Below are 20453 nucleotides of genomic sequence, written 5' to 3'. Positions count from 1 at the left end.
AAATGTTAAGGTATATTAAAGCTTCAATACACAAACCTTCTACACCCCAGAGAGGAGGAGGGCAAGGTCTTTTAAAAGCTAAAATGTATGGTCCATTTAAAATCAGAAACAGCAGTGCTTGGGAACACATATTACCCAGTAATGCTTCTGAACATTAGGTTGGTTGCTAGGAACCAAGAATTTATCGAAGTCAACGAGTGGTCAGGCAAGATACTCTGGGAAGTCTAGAAAGAGATTTTTGTGAAATGGGCTGAAGACATGGAATCTGAGAGGCTTAGAAAGAGGTGAGATGAAATTCCAGGCTAAAAATCTTCTTTAAAGGTAGAAAATGTTTAAAATTATGGTGGCAAGTAGCAAGTCAATTAAAAGATTCACATAGTGAACAAAGAACACTGCACACACATAAGGGCCTTCTTCTTAGGAATAAAAAGGGTTTTCAAGTAACGACCTTCTGTCAATGTTCTATATCACGGTAACTGTGGTGGGCAGAAAAATGGCCCCCCAAAGATGTCCGTGTTCAAATCCTTGGAATCTGTGAATACGCTACATTATGTGACAATGAGGAGTAAGGGTGGAGAAGAAATTAAGGTTGCTAATCAGATGACTTTAAAATAAAGGGATTATTCTGGATTATCCAGGAGGGCTCAATGTAATCACAAGCATCCTTTAAAGTGTCAGATAGAGCCTGATAAAGACTCAGCTGGCCTTTGCTGGCTTTGAAGTTGGAAAGAAATCATGATATAGACAATGCAGGCAGCCTCAAGAAGCTGGAAAAGACAAGGAAATGAACTCTTCCCTGGAGCCTCCAGAAAAGAATGCAGCCCTGTAGACACCTGGATCTTGACCTAGTGAGACCCATGCCAGACTTGTGACCTACAGAACTGTAAGAAAATACATTTATGTAGTTTAAGCCACTAACTTTGTGGTAATTTGTTAAAGAAATAGGAAACTAAGGCGGTAACTTACATACAAATGCTTTGGAGGAAGAAAAGGCTTATGGCAATATTAGCATTCTAAGCAATAAAAGTGTTCTTCTTTTTGAGCTGAAAAAAGAAGATAACACACTCACTCACCTTTTTATAGGTTTTTTCTTCGTTTTGTTTCCCAGGTGCTGCATCTCCATTCTCAGCAGCAGACGACATCTACAAGAGAAAAATGTACCTATTTGAATTTAGATATTCTACTCTGAAATACAATATGCTAATAATATTGTTACCTGTTTTGGTTAATTACATTTTTGTTGTTATGCTGTTGTCTCCAAGAAAGGAAGAGATTTCTCAGAATACTCAAAAAAAAAATTCTGTGTTCCCCAGTCTTTCCAAAATAAAGCCTTACATATAAATCATTTTCGCAGCATATTTTACTCTGTATGCTCTAAGAAAGAGGCCATGGAAGTCCAAGCCCAGATCATATGTGTATAAGTTTCTTTCTACAAAGCCTTAAAAAATTAATTTCTTTCCCCCATTGTTCTGGTTATATATGCTTCCTGTAAAAATATCTGGAAAGTACCAAAAACATGAATCAGAACAAAAACATCACCCAGTTCTACTGCCCTTGGGCAACTCCACTATTCACATTTTGGTATGTTTGTTTCCACCTTTTGTTCCATGCACTTTCAAATTAAAAATATTATGATACTACCGTAACACAGCATTTTTCGCTGAACACTTATGTAATCAGCATTTTGCATTTGATTATAAAAATCTCAATGTAAGAATAATTTTTTCTAGTTGCAAGAGACACCACTGGGTGAACACAATTGTACATTAATACTTTAGTTAACAATGCCAACATTGAAGGACAGTTGAGGTGGATCAGGAGTTTTGTTTCTACAAATAATGCAACAGTAATGACTGTGTGCTTCTATCTTTGTCCACCTTCAATGTTTTCTTGGACTAGTTTCTTAGAATTACTAGGTCACTAAAACATCGAAAGCTCTTACCACATATTGCTAAATTTCTTTCCAAGAAGAATACACCCATTCACACTATCAGCAATGAGTGGGAGCTGGTTTCATTACACACTTAGCAATGACTATTATCATTTTAACTATCTTTGCTAATTTGACAGGTGAAAGGAAGCACCTCCTGATTTTAATTTGCATCCTTGAAAATTATTAGCAAAGGTTAACATTGTTTGCATATCTTTTTTTGGCTCTTTGTATTTCTTCTTTCAACTTTTCTATTATTTTGACCACTGATCTATTGGGGTCTTAGGTATTGATTTTTTACCTGTTACGGCTAGTAATATTAGTGGTTTCCTTATTGATTTTTATGTATTAAGGTTATTAATCTGTTCACAAGCACCTTATTAGTATCATCCATGCTGCTGTCTTTTAATTTGTTTTATCATTATGACATGGAGAAGTTTTACATTTTTCATACTTAAAACTATTGACTATTTTTGTGATTTCTTCCAATGCTTTTAGATAAAATTTTATTTTTCACTGGGAGGTATCAGATGTTTAAACATGTGCTCCTCTCATCTTTTAATAATAAGGTTTTTACATTTTCTAATTCATCTGATTTCTTAAAACCAGTTACCTATGTGGTAAACAAGGATAACTACATAACTCAGGGTGCCATGATATTTAAGGGTCTTATCTTAAATTGCAATGAAGAGCATTCTATACACCATGGAGGAGAAAACTTCTGACTTTCTCATAAGCCTTTGAAGCACATTTTAAATCTTGGGCTTTTAATAAACATAGTATGCACTAAACCTAAGGATCTGCCAGCCATTTCTCTGTAGTGGAACTAAATGACTGCCATGAGCTGGATGTGACTAAAAACCACCCAAGAAAATGAAAGAATGGACCATGGCAAGCCAACCTCACCAGACCTATGACTGCCCACCAATCCAAGCATTCTCTTAAATAAACTTTCAGTTCCATTTGTCTCTATTCAACCTGTCCGTATTTGAATATGAAGTTTTCAAGGACAGATGTTTCATACACTGCTGCTTCCCACACTGTATCTGCTTAATTTATTTAAAGAATAATTGATTTTTCTAGTTACTTCATAATATGAGTTTTGAAAAATATATTAGTGGAATTGGAATATTTGAAAGGTTTTACAATATCAGGCTCAGGGTAAAAACCAAACCCAACCCTGTATCATTCCCCTGGAAAGCTCAAATTACATAATCACTATAAGAATATATAAGGAGTTATCTGATATTTGATCCCTATTTCTGTATTAGAGTATGTTTGTGCAATTTAGTATGTACTACTACTACTAAGTAAGAGTAGGATTTTCCCTAATCTTCAACTGTTTGATAGAGCCCACAGAATGAAGACTTCCCTAAAGAATGCCACTTCAGTAATTTCACTTCTAAGCCTTTGCAGCTTTTAAAACCGAAAAACTTCAAGAGCAATGCTGAAAGGGCTTGAAAATACAGTCTTAATGGGGGGTTGACAAATTGGCATGAATGAAGGACAGATGATGAGTCTTTTTTTATTACTTTGTAAATCATTCCTGACTAGACAGTAGAAAAGAAGTGGGTAAACTTAATATATTAAAAAAAAAACAATTCCCTTTAAGCAGCACAAAACAGATAATAATGTTAAAAGCAGACCATAAGATATCACCTGGATTCAAAGGTTTTTGTTTGTTTGTTTCTGCAGGATGATGTTTAACAAAGGTCACGCGGACTTATTCACCAGGACGTCCACGTAGGAGAGGCAAAAGAGATGCTTGGGGATGCTCTGGTCAACTGCAAATAGCTATTAAAATGGTCACAGTGACAATTACTGTCTCTTTCTAGACTTGCTATGCTCTGCACTCATTAAGGGACATCATTTATAACTATGGAAGCCAAGGTAAGTATGCATTAAAAACATTGCTTTAAAAAACATTATAATCATATATATATTTCTACCTATGCATAAAGGAAGGAGGAAAGAAATTCACAGAAGTACTGGTAATTATCTACAGATGATGGGATTGTGAATGCTTTGGGTTATCATGTTAATATTTTGCTATATTCTCCAAGTATTCTGCAGTGAGCACTGCTACATTTCAAAATAAGGAAAACACTAGTGCTGGTCGAATATTTAACCACACACACAGTAATTAATAGCAGAGACCACATCTCCTGGGTTCTGCCCCTTTTGGCATGCCAACATCCACAAAATTTCCTGTTTCTATTTGCTTGTTGTTTGTTTTCAATTTGATAATGTCAAATTGAACTGGATACATGAACTAGATACATGATTTAGAGTATTCGTAAATATAAAAGAGTAAGGGCTTATAATGAGTCTGTTGGAATTCATTAAAAATATAGACTGTACTTCCTTACCTTTGTAAATGAAACGGCAAGTCATCTGTAATTGGTCGTGATGGGTGGCCTATTCATTGTTGAGACTGTTTTCCTTCCCAGGTTCCTGTTAAAATAGAAATCACTATTCATTATTTATTCATATCTCTACCTCACCTCCCAGAAGAGATCAGAGGTGGCTATAGGGATACACACAATGCAATCAGTTAAAACTAAAATAAAGAAATGTGTGTATAAATAAAGGGAAGATAAAGGTGAGGAACAAGATGGTGCCAGCAGTATGGGCTGTGCACAGAATGTGAGCCATGTAATCCTGTATAGTTGTTGAATACCCTGGTCAGTCTCCAGTTTGACTCTGAGATTCCTAGTGGTCACAGCAGAGGAAGAAATAATCAGTTACATAAATGCCCAATGTTCATAAGATAAAAACAAGTCAGTTGCTCAAACGAACCACAATGGGGTTTGAGGCTGCAGTGGAAATTTCTCCTGTGGGTCTTCACAAAAGAGACCCCACGTGATGTGTGGATAACTTTGCAATATTATCCCTGTGATAAATTAACTGTGATTTTCATGAAGGTTGTTTCAATAACACAACTTCAAAGACAGTTCAACAAACCTTTCTGCCCTATAATTATGTTTTTATACAAAGGAGATACTTGCTTATGGTAACCAATTTTAAAAATACAGTTTAAAGTAAAAATGAATAAGGTCCCATCAGTATCTCCCCAATGAGATAACCAATGGTAACAGTTTATTGACTCTCCTTCCAAAATCTTCCCTATGTTTACACACCCACATGCACACACTTATTTCAGCCACTTCTATCAGCATTTTAAAGATATTTTTCAAATCTATATTATATATCTCTCTCACTTAAAAATAACTGTATCAGGGGGCTTCCCCTGGTGGTGCAGTGGTTGAGAGTCCACCTGCCCATGCAGGGGACACGGGTTCGTGCCCCGTTCCAGGAGGATCCCACATGCCGCAGAGCAGCTAGGCCCATGAGCCATGGCCTCTGAGCCTGCGCGTCTGGAGTCTGTGCTCCGCAATGGGAGAGGCCACAGCAGTGAGAGGCCCGTGTACCGCAAAAAACAAAAACAAAAACAAAACTGTATCAGGACTTCCCTGGTGGCGCGGTGGTTAAGACTCCGCGCTCCCAATGCAGAGGGCCTGGGTTCAATCCCTGATCAGGGAACTAGATCCCGCTTGCATCCCGCAGCTAAGAGTTCCCATGCCACAGCTAAGGAGTCAGTGCGCTGCAACTAAGAAGCCCACGAGCCACAACTAAGAGGAGCCCGGCCTGCTGCAACTAAGACCTGCTCAACCAAAAAAAAAAAAAAAAAAAAAAAATGTTACAAATGGAATCCTATGGTGTAATCTTTAAAAAAATAATTGTACCATATTCCACAAAATGGATACACCACCATTTAAGCAATAACTTTCTCCCGAACGAACATGCAGACTGTTTCCAGGTTTGGCTACTGTAGCCAGAGAAGGAATAAACAGACTTACATAAACATCTCTAATGTTCTAGTACGTTTATTTCTGTGGGAAAGAATCCTGGAAATTGATCCAAAGTTGATAAGTGCATTAAGCATTTGAAGGACCTTTGTTACATTCTTTTCTGTAAAAAGGGTGAAGCAATGAGTCCCACAGTGCATAATGAGTACCTGTTTAATGAATACTAATCAGTACTGGATGTTCGCCATCTTTAAAATGTTTGCCAATCTAATGGGCAGAGAATGACACCTCAGTCATTTTAATTCACGGTCTCTTACCACTAACGGGGCCTATCCTCTTCACAGGTTTACTGGTGATTTACATTTCAGTTCATGTCCTTTTGCTTAATTTTATACTGTGCTGTTTATCTTTTTTTCTTTTATAATCAATCTGTAAGATCTCCTGGTATATTAAACATTAACTCTGTCATATGAGTTGCAAGCTATTGTTCATCTTTTGGCTCTGTCTATGGTGTCTTGTCAGGTAGACATTTAAAATATTTACATAGTCAAATCTACTAATTTTTCCTAGATGGACTGTGGATTTACTGTCTTACTTGGGAGCGTTCTCCCAAGGCTGATGTTACACTACATGTATTCTCCTGTATTTTCTTCAAATACCTTTATAGTTCATTTTTAACATTAGATCTTTGCTTCAAATGGAATCTAACCTCATTGTCTCCCAGATGGGTAGCTAACTGCCCCAACATTATTTACTTTATAATCTATCTTATTCTTACTGGAAGGACATGCCTTCATGCCTCCTTTAGCAAATATTACGTTTTCCTATATACCTCAATATATTTCTAGGCTCTCTGTTCCAAAGACTTACTTGTTGATTTCTAAGCTAATATGTTGTCTTAAATGCAGTAACATGTTGCTGCTATAAGTTCCCCAGACTATTTTTCTTCCAAGCTTATATTTTTATATGGGCTTGAAAATCACATTGCTTAACCTGAAAACACGCCCACCCCACCAGCCCCCTGCCAAGTTGGAATTCTGACTAGAATTATATTAAATTTATATACTACTTTGGGAAGCATTAATATCTTTGGAATTTTAAGTTTTCTTATTCAAATCATGGTGTAGTTCTCTATTTCTTCAAATGTTATTTTATATCTTTTACTACAATCATATTTTTTGTTTTTGTCTTATGTCGTACTAAATTCATTCCCAGATACTTCAGTTTGTCATGCTTTTAAATAGGGATTTTTCTATTTGCATTTCTAACTGGTTATTAACTCACAGAAAGAAAATGATTGGGTTTCATCTATTATCTTTCACCCAGTCATTTAATCAAATCCTCTTACAGAATTTTAAAAGATTTTAGGCAGAGTCTCAATCACATTACCTGTAATATTTATACATCTTACTTCTATTTCTTTTCCTATTACATTCACTGAACTTCCAAATAAATGTTGAATAGTAGCAGTTGAGTAATAGTAGTAGTGCTTGATATTTATAATATAATCCTGCAGTAGTCACCATCCTCTATAATGTTCTTGTTTGTTTGGTAGCATAGTAGCTTCTTTCTGCTATATTCTACTTTACTTTTTATTAGGAATGTCTACTGAACTATATCAAATGCATTTTCAGCATCAGTTGATATAATCATATAATTGTTCTCCTTTATTCTACTGTGCCAAATATAACATTGAGAAATTTCACAATGAAAAATTATATATTTCTAGAAAAACCCTATGGATTTGATTTGCTACCATTTTTTAAAGGATATTTTCATAATTGAAATTGAATGATTTTTCTCCCATCTTTATCAGGTTTTGGTATTAAAAAATTAATACTTTTCATAAAATTGGATGGCTCTTTATATGCACTTAGTTTTTTGGTTATTCATTTCTTGGAATTTATAACCTTTCTTTGAATCAAATTTTCATAATTTATATTCCGTTAGAAAGCCATCGATTCCCTGTAGATTTTAAAATTTATTGTCATAAAGTTAACACATAATATTTTGTTACTGAATTCTTTCGATTCTTTTGGGACCCAGGTAATGTCTTTTTCCTTATTCCTGATGGTGTGTGTGTGTGTGTGTGTGTGTGTGTGTGTGTGTGTATAGACATAAAATGTATATGTATTATATGTTGCATATATGTTATAAATATGTATTTTTGTTAGTCAGACTTCCCTTTTCTATTATTTGTTTTTGTGGCCATTTCTATTAATTCTAGCTTTTAATATTTTCTTTCTTTGGGCTTGAAAGGGTTTCTTAGATGCACTACTTAGTTTATTTTCACTCTTTCAAAAAGATAGTATTAAAATTACTTAGGCTACAAAGTATTCCTGAATATGTTAATGATTTCCTCATAAATTTTGATATGAAGTATTCTGTTTAGTTAATTTCCAAATAATTTGTAATTTTGGACTTGATTTTCAATTTGATCCAGGAATCACCTATAAGAGAGTTTCTTAATGTTAAGCATTTATATTTTAATTATTAATCTTTTCATTCATTGTAATATTCTTGCTTATTGCACTGGGATCAAAATATGGGATAAGTAAAATTTCCCCTCCCACTCAAATTCAAGTTTTTTCCTATGGCCATAGAAATAATTTTTTGTAAATGTTCCGTAGACACAAGAGAAAAAGTGCCTGTGCCCTGTTTATAGGGTAGAAAAACACTATATTATTACCACCTTATAACATTGTCTACTTTGTCAAATTATGAAAAAATACAGTAAAATTCTCTGATATGGTTATAGGCTAATCATATTTTCCTGTATTGCTACTTTTTATTTTTTGCCTTAGAATTTCCATAACTATGCTGGCCGTGTACAAAGGATATATGATGTATAATAGTGTCCTTGTGAATTGTACTCTTTATCTGCAAAAGTATCTTTTTTTCTTATTTAATAATTTTGGTCTTGGATTCCATCTTAGTTGATGCTAATATCCTCACTTCCTTCCTTTTATTTGCACATGCTTGGCACCTTCTTGTCCATTTTAAAATCTTCAGCTTCTTTAGTTATTGTCATTTGGTTTCAGCTGTGTTCCTGACAAATAGCTTAAAATTGGATTTTTTTTTTTAACCAATCTAAGAGTCTTTGTCATTTGAAAGGGAACTTAACAAAATTCACATCTATTGTGATTAGATTTTTTTTGGTTTACTTCCATCATATTTGTTTACTATTCATTACATTTATGGTAACTGCATTTATTTTTATCCATTCCTTTCTTGCTGGGTTAATAAAATTTACAATTCTATTTTTTCCCATTAATTGAAATGTTTTATTCCACATATATTTTGCTCATAATTATCTTTCTATTTTTAAACCATTAAGAGTCTATATATTTCTAGTAAAAAAAAAATTATAATAATAAAATGACTTTATGCCATCCCACTACCCAGGCATTTTTACTTTGGTCTACTGTGCTAGACACAGACCTGTGCCACCCAGATCTCCCCTCGAGGAGGGCAGGTTGCTCACCACTAAGAGTGAGGTCAGCAGACGCCTGTGGCTGCCAGCCCTTTCAGGGTCTGCCTCTGCAGGGAGCCTCCTCACGCAGGCTCTGGCCTCGCTGGGGCTGCACACAGCCTGTGACTGAATGATGGGGCAGCTCCCCACTGAGTTGGCCCCGGCTTTGTGGGTCCTACATGGAAGTCTGACTTCTTCCTCTGCTTGCCTGACCGTGTTTCCCCCCTCCTCCTTTCACAGGTTGTATCAGTCTCCGAACTGTGTGGCTTAAAACGATGGAAATTCATCCTCTCACAGTTATGGAGGCTGAAAGTCCAAACTCAAGGTGTCAGCAGGGCCCTGCTCCCCCCAGGCTCTGGACTGCATCCTTCCTTTCCTCTCCGTAGCTGCATGGTGGTGGCCGTTGATTCTGAGCGTTCCTTTGCATGCAGCTGCATCACTCCAGTCTCTGCCTCTGCTGTCTGCCTTCACATGGCATTTTCCTCTTCTTATACGGACACCGGTCCTATTGGATTAGGACCCACCCGATGACCTCATCTTAACTTCATTACATCTGCAAAAACTCTATTTCCAAATGAAGTCATGTTTCAGAGGTACTGGGGGTTAGGACTTCAATATATGTTTTTTTGACCCCTAAAAACATCTTGCACCCAAAACTCTATCCCAGTGCCTGCTTCTAGAGAGCCCAACCCATGACATCTCTTCTCTTCCTCCTCCCCAAGAGGAGATATATGGAATATTTTTACTCTCTCAATGACTGCTCCATTTTGAACCACTAAATAGCTCCTCTTAGTTGACCCAGCTCTTCTTAATGAACAATTTATAGTTCACAGTCATATTATTAACATTTATTTAGACTTGACCATAAGTTTTACAAGGTTCATTGCTCATGATTGTTTCTTTGGCTCTTCATCTCCTCCTATCCAAACACCTTTGTTCTGATTCAATTTTCATTCAGTTGGAACAACTTCTCAAGTAGTTCCTCAGAAGTGGCACATGGATGGTCTGCTCTGTGTCATTCCATGTCCAGAAGTGCCTTTCCTTTGTCCCCACGTATAACTAGATCTCTTGGATTCTTGGCTCCTAGCCCTTTCTTTCATCTCCCTATTGATATGTCACTGCTGTCTTCTTGCTTCCTGGCTAACAGATGAGTAGTTCATGCCAGTCTGATGCTTCTGTCTTGGTAATTTATTGGTTTTCTCTGTCTAGAAACCTATGGGAGTTTTCTCTTTTAACACATAGTTCAAAAATTCCATAAGGACAGATGTGTCTTTTTTGATCAATCCTGCCCAGCAAAGGGAAACTGACAAGAAGCTGTTACACGGAGATCTGATGACTTACACCATGAATAATATGTAGGCTATCTAGCTGAGGAATGAACGGACTTCATATCCTTCAGGCAGCACTCTCTGAAAATTATTTCTTGTGACCAACCTTTTGATAAGAACTGGACAGGGGAGCACTCAAAATTATAGTCTCTGGCAAGAGCCTGGAATGCAGAAATTCTAATGGCCAAGTAAGGGCATAATCATAAGACTCAGGTCTCCTTAGGAGATGTGTTAATATGTAATCTGACACGAGACTCCCAGTTAGAACTTATTTCCTTAAATTATTTCTGACATTAAACAGAGCCAATTTATAAAGTGTCATATGATTAGATTGTTGAAACACCAGCTCAGCTAACAATAATACATGCCAAGCCATGAAATTTTTTTTGACTTGTTGATGATGGCTTATCTATCCTTTCTGGTATTTGGTATCTGGATTCTGTTAGCATAAGGAATAAATAATTTATACTATTTCAGAGCCTGCTACATTTCTATGCTTTCATTCAATTTGAGGGAAGGAAAGACTATCATTTATTGAGTAACAACTATGTGTGAGAGGCTGTCACAAAGAAGATTTCATTTAATCCTGCAACGAATCCTTTGGCATTCTTCAATTTAGCTTGTGTGATTCTGACACTTGTAATTGACTGTCCTATAACATCCATGGGATGCAGTCATTTTTAATTTTGCTGAGGCTCTCGCTGTGAGGCTGGTTTGTAGAAGTGAAGCCCTTAGTGGTGAATAAATATAGCAACTCCCAAACCCCTCCATCTCAGCCTGGTTTGCTGTTCTCTTTACCAATGCTGAGCATCAGAACCACTGGGGAGCTTCTGGAAAATTCAGGTTCTCAGGCCATGCACCAAAACAACTAAATCACTGCCTCTGCATGGTGGGTCTGGGGAATCAGTTTTTTCAGTATGCATCAAGGGCTTGGGTTCATCTAAGCTACTCTAAGCAGTAGGCACAATAAATATGTTTTATCATTTCAAGAGAGATGTTAGGGTCCAGGAGGGAACACAGAACCTATTCTGGGTATGTTAAAGAAAGAGAATTTAAGACATGGAATTAGTTATAAAAGTGACAGGTGAGTTAAAAAGCTAAGCAAAAGATGGTGATGAAACGCAGAGACTAACATCGGCACCCCAAGGGCTAGAGGCACACCAAGGGAAGGGGTGTTACCAGATCTCAAAAGTTGAAGGGATCTGCAGAACATCATGGCGAGGGTGAACTGGAAGAGGCTGGAACTACAGAAGGAGGGGGTATATTTGGAGGCATGGTGAAGACAGTCACTGTTGTGGATACTACCCAGGACAGAGAGAGGGGGATACACTCTAGATTCTCCCTCAGCCCCTCTACCCAGCAATCCCCGTCTATGGCTCCCATGGGCCAGCCTACTGAAAACCATGTGACACAGGGAGCCCGAGAAATGTATCCTTTAGGAATGCCTGCCCTACAGGCAGGCATTGACACAGAACAGGAGAAGAGTGAGGAATGGCTTTGAGGACAAACAGGCCAGTGATGGGCTACAGAATGAGATACAAAAATGAGATAAAAATATGAATGTGGGAAAGCAGATATGAGCTAATGATATGCAAAGAGCTTAAATAGATCACTACAAAGTAGCCAGGGTCTACTGCAGCCTCTTCATGAAGCATAGGAGTGAGGCTGTGACTTGGGACAATTTGCCTGGGGTCAAGTCAAGAGGTGGTGGGGCTGAGACTTAATCCAGAGCTGTCTGACTTCAAATCTACTGCTCATTCCACCATACCACACTCTCCCCTCCTGCTTATTTGACAAAATGATGGAAGACTGTCTACTAAATATTGCATTGCATTTTTCAATTTGTAAATGCAATCAGGAGGTTAGCTGACAATATTAATTTACATAATTATTTCCTGTAAAACTTGTTCGACATCAGTGAGTCTCAACCTGGAGGGCATTTCTGAGTTTACAAGGTGGTAGGGGAGCTTTTAAAAACTCTACAGTTAAAGAATGGACTTGAGGACACGGGGAGGGGGAAGGGTAAACTGGGATGAAGTGAGAGAGTGGCATGGACATATATACACTACCAAATGTAAAAGAGATAGTTAATGGGAAGCAGCCGCATAGCACAGGGAGATCAGCTTGGTGCTTTGTGACCACCTACAGGGGTGGGAGGGAAACACAAGAGGGAGGAGATATGGGGATGTATGTATATGTGTAGCTGCTTCACTTTGTTATAAAGCAGAAACTAACACAACACTGTAAAAGCAATTATATTCCAATAAAGGTGTTAAAAACAAAAACTCTACAGTTACCGAAGGTTTTAGATATATTATACCTGGGGGCCATATTCGAGTTAGTCAGATGCAACCCTTTCAACCTCTAATTTCCCAGCTAGGGCCATCGAAGTCAGTACTTTTATTTATTTATTTATTTATTTATTTTTTTTTTTTTTTTTTTTTGCGGTATGCGGGCCTCTCACTGTTGTGGCCTCTCCCATTGCGGAGCACAGGCTCCGGACGCGCAGGCTCAGCGGCCATGGCTCACGGGCCCAGCCCTCCGCGGCATGTGGGATCTTCCCGGACCAGGGCACGAACCCGCGTCTCCTGCATCGGCAGGCGGACTCTCAACCACTGCGCCACCAGGGAAGCCCCGAAGTCAGTACTTTTAAATTGCCACAGATGAGTTTGCTCCTCATGCAAGGCCAAATGAGGGGGGAAATGACTCATTACCAAATTACCCAACTAAGTAGGCCAACCTATAGGTACAAGAGGCAAGAGGCACTAGCCATGAGTCCTTACTGATTTTCCCATAAAAACAACCTCTTCATTAAACATCGATGAAGCAACACAACAAGGCCTAAAGGGAAGAAGAGTGCAAGGGGCCTCTGAAGGCTTTGATTTTCGGTCCATCTCTGCTACTGATTCTCTATGACCTTGGGTCCTATCCACTTGTTTTCTACCACGAATCCTGCTGACTCTGTTACATGGCGCTTCTCGTTTGGTGCCATCGCCAAGTTTCTTGGGTAGAGCCTCCCCTCAGATCCTCTTTGGAATGAGGAGGAGACTCACTAATCATTTGATCATCATGAGTACAACCTGCCCTATGGCAACTGATCTTCCACAAGTTAGCCATATTCAAATGTTTTCACGCCATTCAGGCTATCTATGGTAACACTTCCTAGATCATTTCTCAAAAGAGAAAGCAATTAAAACACAATTTGGGCCTTGGTCATGTCTGCCTGTTAATGTTAATCATTTCTGTTTAAATTATGCTCTTCTGAGTTCATTTTATCTGCCAGCAAACTAATTCACTTTTTCATGCATTCATCAACATCACTGAACAGTACATGTCAGGCTATGAGCTTGGCCCTGGAGCCATAAAGACAGAAACAGATTCTCGTCCTCAAAGAAGTCACATCAGCAGGAAGACAGATATGGGGACAGGTACAATACAACATGCCACGTGCTTTACTAGGTTCTTGGAGAAAGAGTTGCCCAAGTTAGCCTGTAGGGACCATGGAAAGCTTCATTTATGAGGAACACTGAAACTGCGCAGTTTCCGGGGGACACAAGGTTGAGAGGTAGAGGGTGAGGAAGATGCCAGGCGCCATGCCAGCTTAAGGAAAGCCCCAGCAGGATGAAGCATATTTAACACATTTTCCGGCATGTTCTCTGAGATCTTGAATCTTGCATTTTAAGAATATATCCAGAAGCAGGCTTAGGATGTTACTTAAAGGGTTACAGACAGACATCCAGGTTGCTCATTCCACCTATGATCACAAATCCCTGTTCAGTCCCTTGCCTAAATAAAAATAAATTTGTAAAAAAAAAATGTATATGGTTTTCATGAAAACCTAGAAAATCATTCTTAGGAAAATATCAGCCTTGTAAATAGTTTTACTGGGGAGCTAAGAAGTATTGTAGTCCTTCCCGTGCACTTGGAAGGGGTTTGATACTCTTTTAATGTGGTTTTGGCAACAAACAACAACAATAATGTCCAGAACAGACAGGAAAAACCAAAGGCTTAAAAATGTGATAGGTTATTTTCCAAGGCTTAAATATAAGCAACAAAAATACACCAAACTGAAAACAATCCTTGACAGATTTTCCAAAGTAGAAATACCTATATTTTTCAAATGGGAAAAAATTTCTGTTATATTAAGAAATCATAGGCTCCTATTTCTTTCTTTAGAATATTTGCATAAACTCTCAAAGAAATGCAGAAGATCTGCATGTTGAGTATCTGCACAAAGGAGGCCACTTATACACACATATGTTCAGACATATGGTATGTTACACATTTGTAAGCTCAGAAGCTGTAAAAATAGAACCGTGGTGCTCTTATATTCAGTGTAATGCTCCCCTATTCCTACTGATGAAAATAATTTAAATGAGGTTTCATTTCATGTATCTAATATTTATATAACCAAGCTGCTGCCAAAACCAATTCCAAACGATGGCACCTGCTCACTATGAATCCAAATGGAGACCAATCAAAACAAATTGCAGGGCTCTTATAGTGTCTCACGAAACACACTCATCAACTCTCAGAATGGCTCTCACCAAGTGAATAAACAGAATAGCTATAAATGGGGATGACAAAAGGCTCAGCATAAAATGAACCGCTCGTAATTCATTTTCCCAACAAAGGTTGTGCTAAAGGAATTCATACGTCTTTTCAAAGCAAGCTTTCACTGCAAACAGACAGAAGAAAGCAGCCCATGGAAACAACTGTGATGGGTGTGTTGGTTCCAGAGAAGCACAACTCACAGCCTTTCAGGAAAACACCATTATTGTACAATCTTCTCCTGTCCTGGTTTTCATGTTACATACACAAAGACCTACTGTGTGTTTGTGTGTGTTTGGGGGTAGGGTAAGAGGGTTGGGGAAAGAGCTGAAAGTCAGGAGAGCAAATTCATACATGGTCATGACACCTGTGCACATTTCCATTTGGCACAAGGAAAAGCCTCTATGAAGACTTCACAAACATTGTCACTTTTTTGTCTCTTCCCAGAGACATCTGGGACAGTCACTAAGAACTGCACATAGCTGGACTTTCTACCTCTATATAATGCTTACATTTTTTCTTTCCCCGGTTTTACTAGACATCTGATATTGGGTAGACTTCAAAACATTATATTCTTACTACACTGTAAACTTTCTCATTTTTTATTTACCAGATTATGCTTCCTGTCCACATTTTATTTCTAAGCTATTTTCCTCTTTTTTCCCCCCAAGAGTATATGCCTCAGAAATTATTCAATTATTCTAATAATAATAATTGTGCAAACCATATGGGAATGAATGCAGTCATGACTGGTCAAAAGAAGTAGTCCGAACAAAATAACCAAAATCGATTTGGTTTTGCTCCTGCAGCAGTGTTCAGGGTATTTCTGGGCTTATTTCATCTTCTTTAAAGACAGCCAGAGCAACACAGATCTCCTATATGCCCCCCAAACAAGGGACAGATAGTAGTTGACCCCAAAGCACTTTCTTTTTGCCAGTGTTTGTGGGCTGTGTGTCTGAGGGGAAATCTGAAAGGGCAGAGATGGGGGTAGATAGGACCCTAAAAGAAACGCACTGCTCAAGGGAATGGCAAACGCTCCGAAGAGTAGAAGACTTAGCAGGAGAAAATTTTTCTAGAGTTCTAGGCTAATAACCTTAATAGTCAACAAGTAATAAAAGAAGTTTCAAACGAGGCACGAATATAAAAGTCTAGATAGGTGAGATGACCACTTATGACACACTTTGACCCAGAAGAGTGTTCATTTACCCAAACATTGATTCCAGCACATCTATGGTAGGTACTTTGGGGGGAAATGACAATGATTAAGATGGTCCCTGTTGTCAAGGCGCTTAAAAGAGAAGCCAAAACAAAAGCACAGAAATAATGGGCAAGTCTTTAACAGGATTAGGAGCTAATACCTTTTTTACTTGGCTTTGCTTCTAACAGGTATTCAATTATCACAGTCAGAGGGCTTACATGGAATGTTCTAAAAAATGCAATTAAAAATTAAAAACCAAAAAAAACCCCCCCAAAAAACCCAAGGCCATGAGATCATAGATCAGTTATTAGTCCCTGAATATTAAATATCCCAAGTTCTGTGTTCAGGTTTGAGTCATCCTGACACAGAGCTGTTTTCAACAAACCAACAATTTAACTGGAGAATCAAGACTAAAGGAAGGAGTTGTTCAGAGAAGAGGAGGTGACAGGGTCTGGAGTAGGCAGCCCTAATGCATGGAGCAGCTGTCACATGACAGCGGTGGGTGCATCTGGGAAAACTACTCCTGGTGAGAGAGGAAGATCGTCCTGACCTAACAGTGGGGGATGAAGTTGGAGACAGTGATTAGTCCCGGGCTAGATGGCCTTGGGAGCCAACCACAGATATGAAAAACTAGAGAACACCTGCTGAAGGCTTTTGAGTAGGAGAGGTCAATAATATTAAAAATAATAATATTGCTTAAAAGGAGACAGGACGAAATGGGAAGAGAAGACTGGATCGAAAGAGTGAATGCAGCAGTTGCTGCAGTGGTCACGGTGGTGAGAACCTAGAAAACCAGGTTGAGCTCGAGACTGAAAGGACAGAGCCCTGAGTGGTGCTGACAATGAAAACACGATCAGAACCCAGGCACTGCCAGGGCCTGTGGGAATTTGGGGGCCAGTCAGGGTGACTAATATCTCAAGCCTTGCTAATTGTGGATCACCATGGGAGCTCTAAGAGCAGCTGTCTCCCCGCCTGTGGTATCCTCCCCACCTCCATCCCAGGCTCAGGATGAACCGAGGGGCCACACTAGGCCCAGCCTGATCCACTGGGTTATCCATATCGAGAACCTTCCCACAACGCTGGGACTAAGTGGTCAAGTGGGGTCGGTCTTGGACTTCTCAGGTCAGGGAGAGCCAGAAGCCAGCCAAAGTCACAGGAGAGTGAAACTGAGAACCTGGCAATTTAATCAGACTATAGAATGATGCACAGACAAGGCTCTGTTGTTTCCAGACAGACAGAGATATTACTACTGCCTGCCAACACCCAGCCCTGGAATCTAGTCACACTCCCTAGCTAGCAGCTGGCTTCTGGGAGAGCCCTCTATCTTCATAACACATCCACCATTCCCCTGAGCTCTTTGCAGGAGGTTCTAATCCTTATGGCCAAACTCTCCTTGACTAAGACAGAAAATCCACTATCAATAGGCTACCACCAGCTTAACTGAGGTCTTCACCCCATCCTCCACCGGCCACCCTTTCCTCCGAGTCACGCCCTAATGGGCAAGGTGGTGACAACAAAGTGGTCACGGAAACGGGATGGAGTCAGACTGCCTGGCTTCACCAGCTGTATAGTCTCCTCATCTGAGAAATGGGGAAAATGACAGTATCTCTCTCACAGGGCAGCTGTGAGGAGTGACCAATATGTAAAGCATTCACGGTGCCCCGGGCATACAGTACACACCCTACAAACTTAGCATTATTATTATCCTCCTCCTCCTCCTCCTCAGCTACTCTCACCAGCAGGGGCACCGTGAGCCAGAGCGGATCCTGTCACTGCTGTGCTTCCAAACTTCACGTGGCTACAGGGCAGACTCCCAGCACTCAAGGCCCCGCAAAGTCTGGGGCTCAGGGCTCTGCCCCGCCTGTGCAACCCTGCCTCACTGGAGGCAGAAGGAGCCTTTACACATACACACACCGCTCCCCCGCGCCTCACCTGCTCCCTCTCAAGTCTCAAGAGAGAAATGCAAATCAAAACTACAATGAGGTATCATCTCACACCAGGCAGAAAGGCCATCATCAAAAAATCTAGAAACAATAAATGCTGGAGAGGGTGTGGAGAAAAGGGAACCCTCTTGCACTGTTGGTGGGAATGTAAATTGATACAGCCACTATGGAGAACAGTATGGAGGTGCCTTAAAAAACTACAAATAGAACTACCATACGACCCAGCAATCCCACTACTGGGCATATACCCTGAGAAAACCATAATTCAAAAAGGGTCATGTACCAAAATGTTTATTGCAGCTCTATTTACGATAGCCAGGACATGGAAGCAACCTAAGTGTCCATCAACAGATGAATGGATAAAGAAGATGTGGCACATATATACAATGGAATATTACTCAGCCATAAAAAGAAATGAAACTGAGTTATTTGTAATGAGGTGGATAGACCTGTAATCTGTCATACAGAGTGAAGTAAATCAGAAGGATTAAAAACAAATACCGTATGCTAACACATATATATGGAATCTAAAAAAAAAAAAGTCATGAAGAGCCTAGGGGTAGGGGTAGGACGGGAATAAAACACAGACCTACTAGAGCATGGACTTGAGGATATGGGGAGGGGGAAGGGTAAGCTGTGATGATGTGAGAGAGTGGCAGGGACATATATACACTACCAAACGTAGGGTGGATAGCTAGTGGGAAGCAGCCGCATAGCACAGGGAGATCAGCTCAGTGGTTTGTGACCACCCAGAGGGGTGGGATAGGGAGGGTGGGAGGGAAGGAAATGCAAGAGGGAAGAGATATGGGAACATATGTATATGTATAACTGATTCACTTTGTTAAGCAGAAACTAACACACCATTTTAAAGCAATTATACTCCAATAAAGATTTTATAAAAAAAAAAAAAAAAAAAAAAAAAAGAGAGCATATGCTTTTCCACAACCTCTTGCCTAAGCCCAGTGTTTGTTCTCCATGACCTGTGCATCAGTCAAGTGTCTTTCGTCTCTGAGGACTTCCTTGATTCCTTCTATCCTAGAAGGACACAGTGCTTCCTTGGCTGTGCTCGCAGAACCTCCATCAAACACTTACATTTTGGTGTTTGTGTGACCCCAGACTGCATTTGCTCTCAGCCCTGCTCATAGTAATTAGTATAGTTAATACATACGGAGCACTTTTTCTGTGCCAGGCACAGTTAAAAGTACATTAATCAACCCATTTAATTCTCTCAACGACTCCAAGTAGCAGGCTTCTGTTATTACCCTCATTTTACAGATGAGAAAACTAAGGCACAGAGAGGTTAAACAGCTTATCCGAATTCACACAGTTAAGTGGCAGAACCAGGATGTGAGCATACAGACTGTCCAGTTCCAAAGAAGGGCTCCTAACCACTGTATGAATACCGCCTATTTTAAGACTTCACTTATTTCCTTAAGTCCCCTGCCTGACAATCTCTGCACCTTGCCTCCTGCTTCACAGAGGGATGAATGGTCCCTTCATTTGCTGCCTTCCCCACCTGTGAACTCTCACACACAGATTCCCAACCTCCTCTCTAGTCTGGGGCTCTCTCCTCCTCTCTAATGCACAGCTAAGGAATGTTTTGTGTTCCCTCCTGCACACACCAGTCTGGAGCCCTCTCTCCACCAGTTATCCTTTGACCTGGCTCTTCAACCGCTTTCTCTCATCTGGCTCTTTACCTTGGGAATATGAGCATGTTGATAGCTTTCCTGAGACCCTTCCTCCCTGACACCTCTTCTTCACCCTGATGCCCTCTTCTTGTTGCAACCTTGTCTCACTTCCCTTACGCTCAAGATCAAATCCTCCAAAGACTAGTGTACGCTCCCTGCCTTGACTTCCTCCCCCTCCCCCTTCACTTCTGGATGCAGCAGCAATCCAGCCACCCCCCATAACCACCCCAACTTCACAAGTGGGCTACTGGGTGCTTCACCCACGAAGTTTCATTCGTCACCTTTCTGGACTTCTTCGCAGCGTTGACCTTGGAGTAGCCTGCTTGTTTGGGGGAGGCAATATGCCCAGTTAAACAAACAGAAAACTTATATTCCCAGATGTTTTACAAAGGAAACGTTGGCAGACGTTTATGTCCAGGGAGACTTGTTGGAGGCAGACGCAGTTGGTGTGGGCATTTCTGCCATTTGTCACTTGCTCTTTGCCCTTTCTTCCATGGATGGCAGGCTTGAGAGTGAGCCTGAACCAGGATTCCA

At 39.8% G+C, this 20453-nt stretch overlaps 1 protein-coding gene across 4 annotated transcripts in view; it reads right to left on the bottom strand.

Annotated features, from left to right (window-relative positions):
• Nucleotides 1-20453, bottom strand: part of PIP5K1B (phosphatidylinositol-4-phosphate 5-kinase type 1 beta) — a 340838-nt gene that overhangs the window by 226004 nt on the left and 94381 nt on the right. For all 4 annotated transcript variants that reach the window (XM_059072732.2, XM_067039563.1, XM_067039564.1 and 1 more), the window contains exons 2-3: nucleotides 4300-4384; nucleotides 1074-1142 (exon numbers count right to left, since the gene is read on the bottom strand). In XM_059072732.2, the coding sequence (XP_058928715.1) occupies nucleotides 1074-1142 (69 nt within the window). In that variant the 5' untranslated portion in view covers nucleotides 4300-4384. The remainder of the gene's footprint in view (nucleotides 1-1073; nucleotides 1143-4299; nucleotides 4385-20453) is intronic.

Source organism: Kogia breviceps, chromosome 8 (genome assembly GCF_026419965.1).
Source record: "Kogia breviceps isolate mKogBre1 chromosome 8, mKogBre1 haplotype 1, whole genome shotgun sequence".
Lineage (NCBI taxonomy): Eukaryota > Metazoa > Chordata > Mammalia > Artiodactyla > Physeteridae > Kogia > Kogia breviceps.
The sequence above is the reverse complement of the archived record's forward strand: the minus strand, read 5'-3'. Positions and strand labels throughout refer to the sequence as shown.